General features: G+C 41.7%; 1 protein-coding gene across 6 annotated transcripts in view; it reads left to right on the top strand.

The window, feature by feature from the left end:
* The window catches only part of LARGE1 (LARGE xylosyl- and glucuronyltransferase 1), a 583,138-nt gene that overhangs the window by 324,162 nt on the left and 246,227 nt on the right, over nucleotides 1–12,749 (top strand). For all 6 annotated transcript variants that reach the window (XM_061638979.1, XM_061638974.1, XM_061638975.1 and 3 more), the window contains one exon: nucleotides 7,590–7,761. In XM_061638979.1, coding sequence (XP_061494963.1) covers nucleotides 7,590–7,761 — 172 coding nt within the window. The remainder of the gene's footprint in view (nucleotides 1–7,589; nucleotides 7,762–12,749) is intronic.

Genomic DNA, 12,749 nt, shown 5'->3' with positions numbered 1-12,749 from the left:
GGTAGTCTTGTAGGTACTGTTGTAGTCCCCTAGACTGTTGGTACTGGGGGACTTCAACGTCCATGCCGAGACTGCTTTATCTGGGGCGGCTCAGGACTTCATGGCGTCCATGACAACCATGGGGCTGTCACAGTTTGTTACTGGCCCAACGCATGTGTCGGGACATACCCTTGATTTGATCTTCGCCACTGGACAGAGAGATGGTGATCTGGAGGTTGGGGGTTTTTCATCTACCCCATTGTCATGGACAGATCACTGCTTGCTGAGGTTTAGGCTTACGGCGACCCTTTCCCTCTGCAAGGGTGGGGGACCTATTAAATTGGTCCGCCCTCAGAGATTAATGGATCCTGAGGGTTTCCAAAAGGCTCTGGGGGATTTTCCGACTGAGAAGACTGGCGCTCCTGTTGAAGCCCTGGTTGAACTGTGGAATACGGAGATGACCCGGGCGGTTGACACGATCGCTCCCATGCGCCCTCTCCTATGCAGAGCTCATACAGCTCCATGGTATACCTCGGAGCTGAGAGCGATGAAGCAAGAGAGGAGGAGGCTTGAGTGCAGATGGAGGCGGACTCCCGACGAATGCAATTATGCCTTGGTAAGTGCCTGCTCTAAGCGATATATAGCAGCGGTGAGGGCAGCAAAAAAGAGATATTTTGCTGCCAGTATTAAGGCATCACTCTCCCGCCCAGCAGAGCTTTTAAAAACTGTACGAGGGCTTTTACATCTTGGCCCTCGGGATACTATAGATTCATCTGTAGCCCGCTGTGAAGAGTTCGCTGGACACTTCCAAGATAAGATCGCTTGCATTCGTCGGAACTTAGACTCCAATATTATAGCAGTTGGATTCAATGAAGCATCCAGATCACGGTCTTGTCCTCATTTATTGGGTGAGTTTCAGTTGGTGCAGCTTGAGGATGTTGACAAGATCCTTGGACTGGTGCGGGCGACCACGTCTGTGCTGGATCCTTGCCCCTCCTGGCTGGTGAAAGCTGGCAGGACCGGAACCGCCGGCTGGGCCAAGGAGGTAATCAATGCCTCTTTGCGAGAGGGAGTGGTCCCTGACTGCCTAAAAGCGGCGGTAGTGAGACCGCTCCTGAAGAAATCCTCCTTGGACCCAGATAACTTGAACAACTACAGACCTGTGGTGAATGTTCTGTTCCTGGGCAAGGTTCTGGAACGGGTGGTGGCCGGCCAGCTCCAGGGGCTCTTGGATGACACTGATTATCTCGATCCGTTTCAATCCGGTTTTAGGCCTGGGTTTGGTACCGAAACAGCCTTGGTCGCCCTGTATGATGACCTTTGTAGGGAGAGGGACAGGGGGAGTGTGACCCTGTTGATTCTCCTCGATCTCTCAGCTGCTTTTGATACCATCGACCATGGTATCCTTCTGGGAAGGCTCACGGAGTTGGGAGTTGGGGGTAGTGCTTGGCATTGGCTCCGCTCCTACTTGGTGGGTCATCAACAGAAGATAGTGCTTGGGGAACACTGCTCGACACCCTGGACTCTCCATTGTGGAGTCCCACAGGGATCGGTACTGTCCCCCATGCTTTTTAACATCTGTATGAAGCCGCTGGGTGCGGTCATCAGGAGTTTTGGAGTGCGTTGTCACCAGTACGCTGATGACACGCAACTTTATTTCTTCTTTTCATCTTCCTCAGGTGAGGCTGTTAACGTACTAAACCGTTGCCTGGCCACGATAATGGATTGGATGGAAGCTAACAGACTGAAGACCGAGACGCTGTTTGTGAGTGCCTTCTCTGCCCAGATGGTGGATGTTCACCCTGTTCTGGATGGGGTTACACTCCCCTTGAAAGAACAGGTTTGTAGCTTGGGAGTTCTTTTCGACTCTTCCCTGTCTCTTGAGGCTCAGGTAGCCTCAGTGGCACGGAATGCTTTTTACCATCTTCGATTGGTAGCCCAGCTACGTCCCTATCTGGACAGTGACGACCTCGCCTCAGTCGTTCATGCTCTGGTAACTTCTAGATTGGACTACTGCAATGCGCTCTACGTTGGGCTGCCCTTGAAGATAGTTCGGAAACTACAGTTAGTCCAGAATGCAGCGCCCAGATTGTTGACGCGGACCAGAAGGTCCGCTCATATAACACCTGTTCTGGCTCGTCTGCACTAGCTTCCTATTTGTTTCCGGGCTAAATTCAAAGTGCTGGTTTTGACCTATAAAGCCTTACACGGCATGGGACCGCAATACCTGGTGGAGCGCCTCTCCCAATATGAAACTACCCGTACACTGCGCTCAACATCTAAGGCCCTCCTTCGAGTACCATCCCATCGAGAAGCTCGGAGGGTGGTGACTAGAAATAGGGTTTTAGGGTTGTGGCCCCCGAACTGTGGAATGGTCTCCCCGATGAGGTGCGCCTGGCGCCAACGCTGCAATCTTTTCGGCGCCAGGTGAAAACCTTTTTATATTCCCAGGCATTTTAATGTGTACTATTAATATCTATTGATGTATTTTGTTGCTATTTTGATTATTTTTGTTTGATTCCATTGTATTATTGTATTTATATATTCTCTGATTGTTTTATTATTATGTACACCGCCCAGAGAGCCCTTGGGCTTAGGGCGGTATATAAATTAAATTAAATTAAATTAAATAAATAAATAAATAAAATTCCATCTCTGCAAAAGACTATTGCCTGGAATCCTAGAGAGCCAATGCTAGTCCATGTCATCAGTACTGAGCTAGATGGTACCAAATGGCCTGAGTCGGTATAAGGCAGATTCCTTTATTCCTAAAAAAGGAAAGACAGCTGAGGGCCACAGTAACTACAAAAATTATTTATGTATTTTATTTACATTTATATACTGCTTTATTGTAAAAAAAACAAACCTCAAAGCAGTTTACAGAAGGAATTAAAACAATAAAATTATTGGCAAAAATAGGTAAAGACAGGTATTTAAAACATTCAGAATAATAAAACCAACTATGAGTTAAAAACAGATTTAAAAAATCAGAGCTTCTACATGCCTAGGTAGGTTTGCCTAACCTACAGCCTGGGCTCCTGCTGGGAGGAAGGGTGGGATATAAATAAAATAAGAAAGAGAGAAAGAATGAAAGATTTTAGCAGGTGCCAAAAAGAGTACAATGAAGGTGTTTGCCTAATGTCAATAGGCAGGGAGTCCCAAAGCATAGGTGCTGCCACAGTAAAGGATCAATTTCTTACAAGAGCAGAACAAATACTGTGTGGCACCCATAACATGGAAAGCACACCTTGAACTTTGCCTGGTAGCAAATCAGCAATGAATGCAGATTTCAGAGCAGAGGTATTATGTACTGATAGGGTCACACTTATGTCAGCAGTCGTGCAGCAGCATTCTGCACTAACTGTGCTGCATGGGAATTTCTGTGACCTTGGCTGACTGGCTGCCAGGATTTTTTTAGTTTGGGGTTTTGGTTAGGAATCCTGACTGGTTGTGGTATTCTGAGTTTTCTACCTTAGTCATAGGGATCTTTTGTGGTTGGTATGGTATTGCATTCAGGAAATCATCACTGTTTTTTTCTTTTCTATTTGCATTTCATTTACCTTTAACCTCATTCTCTTACATCCATAGAAACAACAACAGTGGTTCCATGTGCTCAGTTCAACCCCCTTAAATCCACTGATGATGCACCTTGTTGGTTGCATGATGGTTTGTTTTTTGTCCAATAGTGGTAAAAGATAATTCACATACTTGGATGTATTGTTGCTGTTGTTCCCAAGCTACTGTCTGTGAAGGTAGACCAAACCATGTATTTTTTTCTCTCTTTCGATTGTTACTCACTGGAATTGGGTTGGCTGTCAAAATGAATTTATAGCTGCCCACAGGGTAGGCAAAAAGGGGTAGAGAGTCTTCTTACTCTTACTTATTTCATAAACCTCTTTCTGAAGTGAAGGATCAAGTCTGTAAAGAAGTTTGGAGCAGCCATGTTAAAAGGCAGGGCAGGGCATTTTAGGCAGGGGGTTGCCAACCCTGCTTTGATATGGATATCTTTGCAGAGGATCCCTAGTCAAGCCTTACCAACAGCACAATCCTAACCATATCCACTCAGAAGTAAATCCTATTTATTTCTATGGTGCTTAGTCTCTTAGTAGGTGTGTTTAAAATTGCAGCCTTCAGGGAATGCATCTTTATTCCTTGAGTGCTCCTATCTAACATCTCCACCACACTAGGCTTCCTCTTTCTACAGTGGTCTTCTAGTGATTGGGCTGGCCTAAGTGTGCTTAAACCCTTCTTGCCAAAAGCAAGTTGGCTAGATTAAATGTTCCCTACCCAGGCAACCTAAGCAGGTGAGAAGGAATATTCCATCACTTAAGCTGGACCTGGGAACACCATCTTTTAGCTAAGATTTCTATCTTAATTTCTAATCAGAGAAATGTTTTTTTTTGTTTGAGTTGCATACTCCAAGCAACTGTGGTTGATGCTTAATGAATGACATCACTAGGACCCACTCCGTGACATCACTAGGACTCTTCCCATTACATCATAAGGGTCCGCGTCTGAAATCTCAGAGTTTGGGATGCATCTGACCTGGCAACCCTAAATAATAGTTTTGATAAAGTTAAAGAGAAGGATGAATTAAAGTGAGATTCAAGGGCACTTTATTTAAAAAATGTCTTTGTGTGTGTGCTCATTCATATTTTTTCTGTTATCACTGCTGGAGTAACTAACACTGACAATATTCAGTGGGTTGCAGTTTTGTTAGCTTTCCTAAGAAATCTACCAAATCCTTCTCTTGCCATTTTTGCATAATTGCAAATGACAGTATTTAATGCTATAAGAACACTCTTTGTAGATAAAACTCAGGATTCATGTAGCCAAGCATCTTACAGTGATCAGCCAGATACTTTCAGGGAGCCTCCAATAAGGGCATGAAGGCAAAACCACTCCTGCTGTTTGTCCCCCCACCTCACCCCCCCAAAAGGTATTCAGAAGCAGACTGCACTGAAACTTAATTATGCCCAATTTGTGGCACTTATCAAATATATGGACTTCATATTTCTGCTGCATGGGAAATACAACTGATTGTGTACACCAAGGTGTATTGCACATCAACAAGACTGAGATTCATATATATGAACCTCAGGCCATTGATTACTTTCATTTTTTCAAAGTTCATATTTTTTCATTTTGGAAACTCCTTTTTTTAAAAAAAGTAAGATTTTGTATTCTGCCTTGCTTCCTAAACCTATAATGGGAAGGTCTGCCACTATATTCTCGTTCTTAATGGACAACATATTCATGGTGCAATAAAGTTCTATCCTTGAAGCTAAAATAGGGGATAGATGAAAGGCAGGTCTTGTTAAAGAGTACAAAGTGAAATGCCTACAATCAGGGACTTGTAGCCTTTTCCTGACCCCTTTGTCTAAATAAGCTTTGGACACCAGTGGTAACTTTTAATGAGGGAGGGCAGAGATACTGAAGAAAAGTAAGGGTGAAGAGGTTGAGGAAAATGCACTCAAGTATTACAGATGTCATATATATATCCAAGTCTGATAACTATGTACATCTACTTGGCAGATGCTGCAGTTAAGAATGGTTGATTGACTCAGTTCTTGATCTTATGTTCCCCAAAGTGTACTGTACAGGATTGCACCTCAAGACTCACGTATAAGAAGGGTCAAAATTGGATTCTGTGTATTGTGCACGGAAAATTTGAACTTGGGTATTATAAGAATGACTTAATCTATAATGTACTTAAGAGTAATAAACATTTGCTGATATAGGTTAGAGACTGGCTGCAAATGTAACCCTGCTTATCTTTTCTAGTCTACTCAAAATATGAGCTTCCTTGACTTTTCCTAAAGAATTAACTTCCTTCCCTTTTCATTTTTAGTTGTAGGACCAGCATTTTCCTCTAATTTAAAGCCCTTTGGTTTTCAGTAGCACCCAAACTGCATTGCAGTCAAAAGGTGTTATTCTGTCTCCCAGTTGTTTTCCTTTAATTCATATTCCAGGGCAGACTATAATGGATGTATGACTTTGGTAAAATGGTGTATTATGTATTTAATTTTCAGTGATATACAAGCACACTACTCTCATGATGGTAATTCAACACACACTACAAGGCTAGAAAGTCAGTTTATATCTGGCAAGGGTAGATAGAGTGCTTCAGTTCAAAGAACTTACTTTCTATTCTTGCTTTTAGGAATTCAGTTGTGTTTTAGACCATAAAATCAGCTTGAATTGCAGATAACTATTTGGCCTCAATGGTATATGTGATGAGGGCAGAGATGGGACAAAGTCATTTGTATGTTTGAAAGGTGGAATGCAAAAGACACCTCAGTGGTTGGACCCAGTGGTGAGAAGAGTTTACACCATCTGGTAAATGTTTATTAGCCCCCTTTCTCCTTTCCATTCTACGTTCTGTGACTTGACTCTCAGCCAGCTATTCGTGGACCTCCTTGAGCTCATCCTACAACCACAGAGACCTGTGAAGAGGATGAGAGATGCCTGCAGTGGGCCCTGCATCTACCAGCATTTGGCTTTGTGGACCAATCAAGGATAGAGGAAATGTTGCCTTATTTTACTAAAATTCTAATTGCTGGGTCTCTTAGAGCAGCCTTTCCCAACCAGTGTGCCTCCAGATGTTGTTGGACCACAACTCCCATCAGCCTCAGCCAGCATTGCCAGTGGTCAGGAAAGATGGGAATTGTGGTCCAACAACATCTGGAGGCACACTGGTTGGGAAAGGCTGTGTTAGAGAATAGACTTTGGAATCTTCTTCTGACACTCCTGTCCCATCACGTTCCATGTGTATTCTGTTGCGACAAGCCTTTTAGCCCACCTTTAGATGTTTCCTGAGAGCAGTGTGGTGTAGTGGTTAGCGTGTTGGACTACAACCTGGGAGACCAGAGTTTGAATCCCCACACAGCCATGAAGCTCACGGGATGACCTTGGACCAGTCACTGCCTCTCAGCCTCAGAGGGAGGCAATGGTAAACCCCCTCTGGATATCGCTTTCCATGTAAACCCTATTCATAAGGTTGCCATAAGTCAGAATCGACTTGAAGGCAGTCCATTTCCATTTAGATGTTTCCATTCTAGTGTACTCTTTGGGGAAAACTGCAAGGCTCAGGCATTGCAATTTGGGCTGGCTTATGTGACAAACTGATCCAGCTGTTACCAGGTCTAGTGGTGCTGTGACTACATTAGTGATCAACAGCAGCAGCTGCTGTACTATAGTGCCAACTTTTGAATTTGGGCTTGAATTTCTAAGTCTTGGGGTGTGTGTGTTTCCAAAGTATGTTTGAGGATTGAAGGCAGATAATGTTGCATCACCCAGAAGTTGAAGTGATAATACATTTATGTCTTCCTTGGGCTCATTTTAGTTCCTTTGGCTCAGATCATATTAACATGATTGTTTGAGGTTCTGCTTATGTGCAGCTCTAGCTGTTTCAAAGGCTTTTGGAGTGTGCATGAAGCTCTTGCCCCTCCAAACAACCTTCCTAGTATTAGTGTAACATAACTCAACAGTACCTCTTTTAATTTCAAGGAAGAAAGTTGAGAAACCTGTTTTTATAAGAAGTAATGCTTCTAATTAAACTTGTCTTTCCCTCCCTTCCTTCTTTCTTCCCTGTCCTTTCCATCTATTAGTCTGAAGTGTCCTGGATTCCCAACAAACACTATTCTGGGATATATGGGCTGATGAAGTTGGTTCTGACAAAGACTCTCCCTGCCAACCTCGAAAGAGTCATTGTACTTGACACAGATATTACCTTTGCTACAGACATTGCTGAGCTATGGGCTGTCTTTCACAAGTTCAAAGGTATTGTAATGCCTTTCTTTTTTCATACTTTTTGTTAACCATCCAGGATATATGAAGAATGGTGTGGTTTAGGATGACTATTCTCTGTCTGCCATTACTTTCTTTTCATAGTACTGCCTATTCATTTACTGCCAAACAGTAATTTAGAGTACCATTTGGGAGTGGTACCGTATGTAACATTGTACTGAAGAACAATAAAAATTGTAAGGTGTGAATGTGTGGTGGGGTTGTGTTGCTGTTGGCATACATTAGGACAGTGGAACATTACAATGAGAGAACTGATTGCTAAGACAAGAGTAAGATGTTATATCTGAATGTGGGGCTAGTAACTAGGGCAGAGCTACGAAATCTTATAGCAAAGTCAGAATGGCAACATGTAGTCAAAATGCAACACATGCCTCATTGTAAAATGGGCAGTGGTCCCTTAAAAGAGGCCAATGTCTCTTCCTGCTGTGGCCTTGGAAAACAGAGCAGTAGTAAATGTGTTTTTAGGAGTATATTGAGTGCAATAATGTGTAGGGAACATACAGTTCAAAAATAATTGCAGTTATGGAGCAGATACAGAGTGGCAAGTTTTTAAAGAACTGGCCTTTATCTGTATTGGGAAAACCAGACTGAATCTTTTATGTTTGTGTTCCTACATGCATTTCTACAGAGTAAATTAAACTGAGAACCTGCTTTATCTAACATATGTTAGAAAGGCAGTATCTATTGGAACAGATGCTTTCAATTACTACATACTGCTTTTGTTACCAGGCTGGTGAAGGCATCTGTAGGTAATGGATGTGCACATTCAAGTGAGTTTCCAATCCTTTCCCGAATTTAGTTGCCAGTTTATTCCACATTTTAACCATGACAAAGGTGTGTTTCAAGAGTCAATTAAATGGAGTTATTGGAACTCATATTAACATTGTGAAACATCTCTCTCATTGTCTTGTTTTGCTTTGTTTTGGTAGGTACTAGGATGTTCATCCCATCCTCCTCTCAGCTGTTTTAATATTCACACCTTGTTGTCTTTATTTCTGTACTATTTTTCCCTCCTTCTTACAATGTCTGGCACTCTCAGTATATTTGATTCCATAATACAGATGGGAATCAGTGACTACTGATGTTATATAGACACTAATCCTTCACCAAAATAAGGAAAAGTAATTCATCAAGCTCTGATCATGCACAGATATGCTAATTTTTGTACTGCTTATGTGAGAACAGAAGTCCATGAAGTTTTCTCTAAATATTTTACTGTAGCATTTGTCCTCGAGGAGCAGGTGGGTGTTTCCACTGTAATTGAGAAGGTCATTGCACAGTAGGATCTAATGTGTATTTTACAGGAGTTGCAGTCATACATGAATAAAATCCTTCCACAGGTTCTAAACCACAAAACTAATGGATCTGTGGTATTTCTTTGTGCTAGAGTGATTTGCATGGGCAATCCATATTTCTTTTCCTCTGAGTCTCATACAGAACTCTGTTTAATCACTCCCAGTTGTCTAGTGGCAGCTGACATATGCTACCTTTGCTTCAGTTTGCCAGCTGACAGAGACTGACGGGATTACAGCCATTTTTATAAGAGAGCAGCATTCCAGAAACACATGGGAGAAAGGAACTATTATAGATGGCAAGTGCAGAAGAGCCAGTTTTAGTCTGCATGCTGCAACCTTAAAAATAAAGGAGGAAAAATGTTACGCTTGTGTCATTCTGGAAGCACGCAGCCATGCAGCCTGAATGGATTTCTTGATGGGAGGTGGGGTGTAAGTTTTCCGTAAGTTACTGCAGCATGTATAAAAATGAAAGTAAAATCTCCATATCTGTAATGTTTTAATATAATGGAGTAAGATGCTAGCAAGTTTTGAAAGTAATTCAATGCAACTCTATACACCCTGAGTAGTTGTGTGTCTTATCTACTAAATTAGCTTTTGCCAACCTGGTACACCTCCATATGTTTTGGGCTACAACTCCCATCCGCCCCAGCTAGCCAAGCTGTGGTGGCTGAGGCTGATGGGAGCTGTAGTCCAAAACATCCAGATAGCATCAGGTTGGGGAAGACATCATTAAAGGCTATTGCAAGTAGAAAGGTTTTTCAGTGCTTCCAGAAGATGCACTGAATTTTGGTGAGTTTTAAATAGAGAGGAATTCCAATGAATCTTTCTCCGAGAGCTCTCATTAAAATTGTTGCATGAATGGAACTTACTCTTAAGATGACAATGTAAGTCATTCTTGGCAAATGTGTCATGACAAAAAAGGTGGTTTTTTAAGGTAAAGATATGCAGGTAAAGGTATCCTGTTTTTGTAGCTTCTCTGTTGTAAATACATGAAACAGATCAGAATCCATATGCATGTTAAGGGACACAGCAACTGGCCACCAAGTGAACACTCAAGTGAGCATCAGACAATCCTGACTCTCCCGCAAATGTCCCAGTATGATGCATGTGTTTTCAAGCGGCTGTTAGTCAAGTTCATGTTTTATGTTTTAATAGTATGCTTAAAGCTATTATATATGTACAACTAAAAGCTTTTATGCAGAAATCTCTCTTTAACTTATATGTATTCAAAATCTCCCCCCCCCCAAAAAAAAAGTTGGATTTAATATAATCTAAGCAGCTGGGCAGAAGATGATACAAGTTGTTGATGGTGTTTTTTTAAAGATAGTTCTTCTATCTTGCCTGGATAAACACAGGCTACTGAACCTGTTTACTTTGCGTCAACAGCTCAAACAGTAATAAAAATCTGTCTTAACATCATAAATACCAGAAAAGGTCACCAGTGATTTGGGTGCAGGCACAAGTGCCCAAAGCTGGGAAAGGACTGGCGCATAGTCAGTCTGGAACTTTAAATCCTTAAGCTCTCAGTATGTGGGTGCATTGGTATATAGCTCTTCAGAGGGCCTAAGGTAACAGGTAACAGTCTTACTATGTGCAATTTTGCAGCTCTTTTGGAAGGAATAAGAGACATTTTTAGAAGCCTGAACAGTTGGCTTGATGTTATTCCTACAGGAAGCATTACCAGCATGAGAGTTGCTTTGAAACAGCCTTTGCAGTCCTACAAGATAAATTAATCTCTGCAAAGAAGGTCATACATTCCCCCCTGGGAATTTGACACCAATTGTGTTAATGGCCAAAATGTACAATTGGATCTGCCTAGAGAAAAGATCCAGCAGGATCAGATCTATCAGACAGCAAGTAATAGTCAGCACTGTGTAGGGTCAGGCTTTTGGTAGGCAAAGAGGGAAGAACTAAAAGCAGGGCCAGGAGCGTACTGGGTTCACAGAAAGGTTCAGACACCCGGAATTGACCCTATACAACACATGATCCAAATGCCATGTAACCAAGAAGCAAGTATGTACATTTAACTATATAAAATACATGTATATGCATAATGACCCCAGGGTGCATTTAAATCAGGTGTGGGGAATCTTTGACCCTCCAGATGTCATTGAACTAGAGTTCCCATCAGCCCCAGCAAGCATGACCAATGGCCAGAGATGATGGGAGTTGTAGTCTAGTAACATCTGCAGGATCAAAAGTTCCTCACACCTGACTTAAATACTACAATCAAGCCAAACTAAAAAAAATGTAAACCATCTTTTGAAATGGGGAAATCAAGATGTTATGGGAAGAATATACTTGGATGCAATCCTGTATATGCATACCTGGCGTTAAGAACCCTTGAACTCAGTGGGGTTTACTTCTAAGTAGGCTTGAATTGTTAGACATTGCACCGTTAGAGGCACTAACAGTGTATTATCTCATGGATAAGAAACTGCTTCGGTGTTTTTTCAGAGTGAGATCAATGGAATGGAATTGGAGGTCTTTTATTACCCTTCAACTTAAAAGTGGAGGAATTGTTTATTCAAAATATTTGTATCCTGTCTTTCTGCTAACAAACTCATCACCTAAGGCAGCTCAAGGAATAAACACAGTAAAACTAGGCAATAACAGCGATGGAAAGGAAAAAAATAAAAGATGGCAAATATTTTTTTAAATGTTATAGCCACTGGGAATTATAACATCTTACATCAAAATTGTGACAGAAGAGAAAGGTATTCACATGCTTGAGAACATAAGAAGAGCCTGACTGCTGGATCAGGCCAGTGGCACATCTAATCCAACATCCTGTTCTCACAGTGGCCAACCAGATGCCTATGGGAAGCTCGCACGTAAGACCTGAGCACAAGAGCACTCTCCTCTCCGGCTGGCCAAAGGCCATCAGACAAGGGGGCAAAACAAACTTCCTTAGCAAAGGAATTCCAAAGCTTGCAAGCAACCACTGAGAAGGCCTTATCCCATGTCCCTACTAGACATAACTCAGATGCTGGTGGGATGTGAAGAAGGCCTTCCTTGGCTTATCTTCATAATTGAACAAGTTCATATGGGTCAAGATGGGTCTTTTAAGTATCTTGGTAATAGACTCCAGGAACTGGTCTTGATTGTAGCTAGGGCTTTTTTACAATTAAAGGTCCTAAGTACACTGGCACTATCTTAGGAGCCAGTTTATGTATGTCTTTGTATCATCAGCACTGATGATGTTTTGAAATTTGCACTTGTATAGATCAGCATAGTAATTGTCCCATTAAGATTTTTCGAATGGCTGGAAATTAGTAACACTTCACATATGCGTAAATCTCCATGTAATATATCCCTTAGAACTTGATCTGTGTCCTGATCTTGCATGACTGAAGTTAATTATACGTTAGTTTCTATTCAGCCAAGTGTCATTCAGGTAAATAACTGGCAATTCTTTCCCTTTTAAGTAATTTCAGTATATTTACTATAATCTCATACAAATGATTTTTCAACAATCTTACAATGCGACTTCTGTGCATGTGAACTGAACTTCAGTTTCCATCTAAGAGCACTTAAAAATAAATTGACTAAAATTTAGTAATTTAGTGAATAAACACTTTCAAACCAAAGCAATCAGTTTGTGTATTAGAATCTAGTATTGCAAAAAATGTGTGCAATAATAGCTTACGTAGCCTCCTGTAATGT

This window comes from Rhineura floridana, chromosome 8 (assembly GCF_030035675.1).
Source record: "Rhineura floridana isolate rRhiFlo1 chromosome 8, rRhiFlo1.hap2, whole genome shotgun sequence".
Lineage (NCBI taxonomy): Eukaryota > Metazoa > Chordata > Lepidosauria > Squamata > Rhineuridae > Rhineura > Rhineura floridana.
Note: the sequence above shows the minus strand (reverse complement) of the source record. Positions and strands in the feature narration are given on the sequence as shown.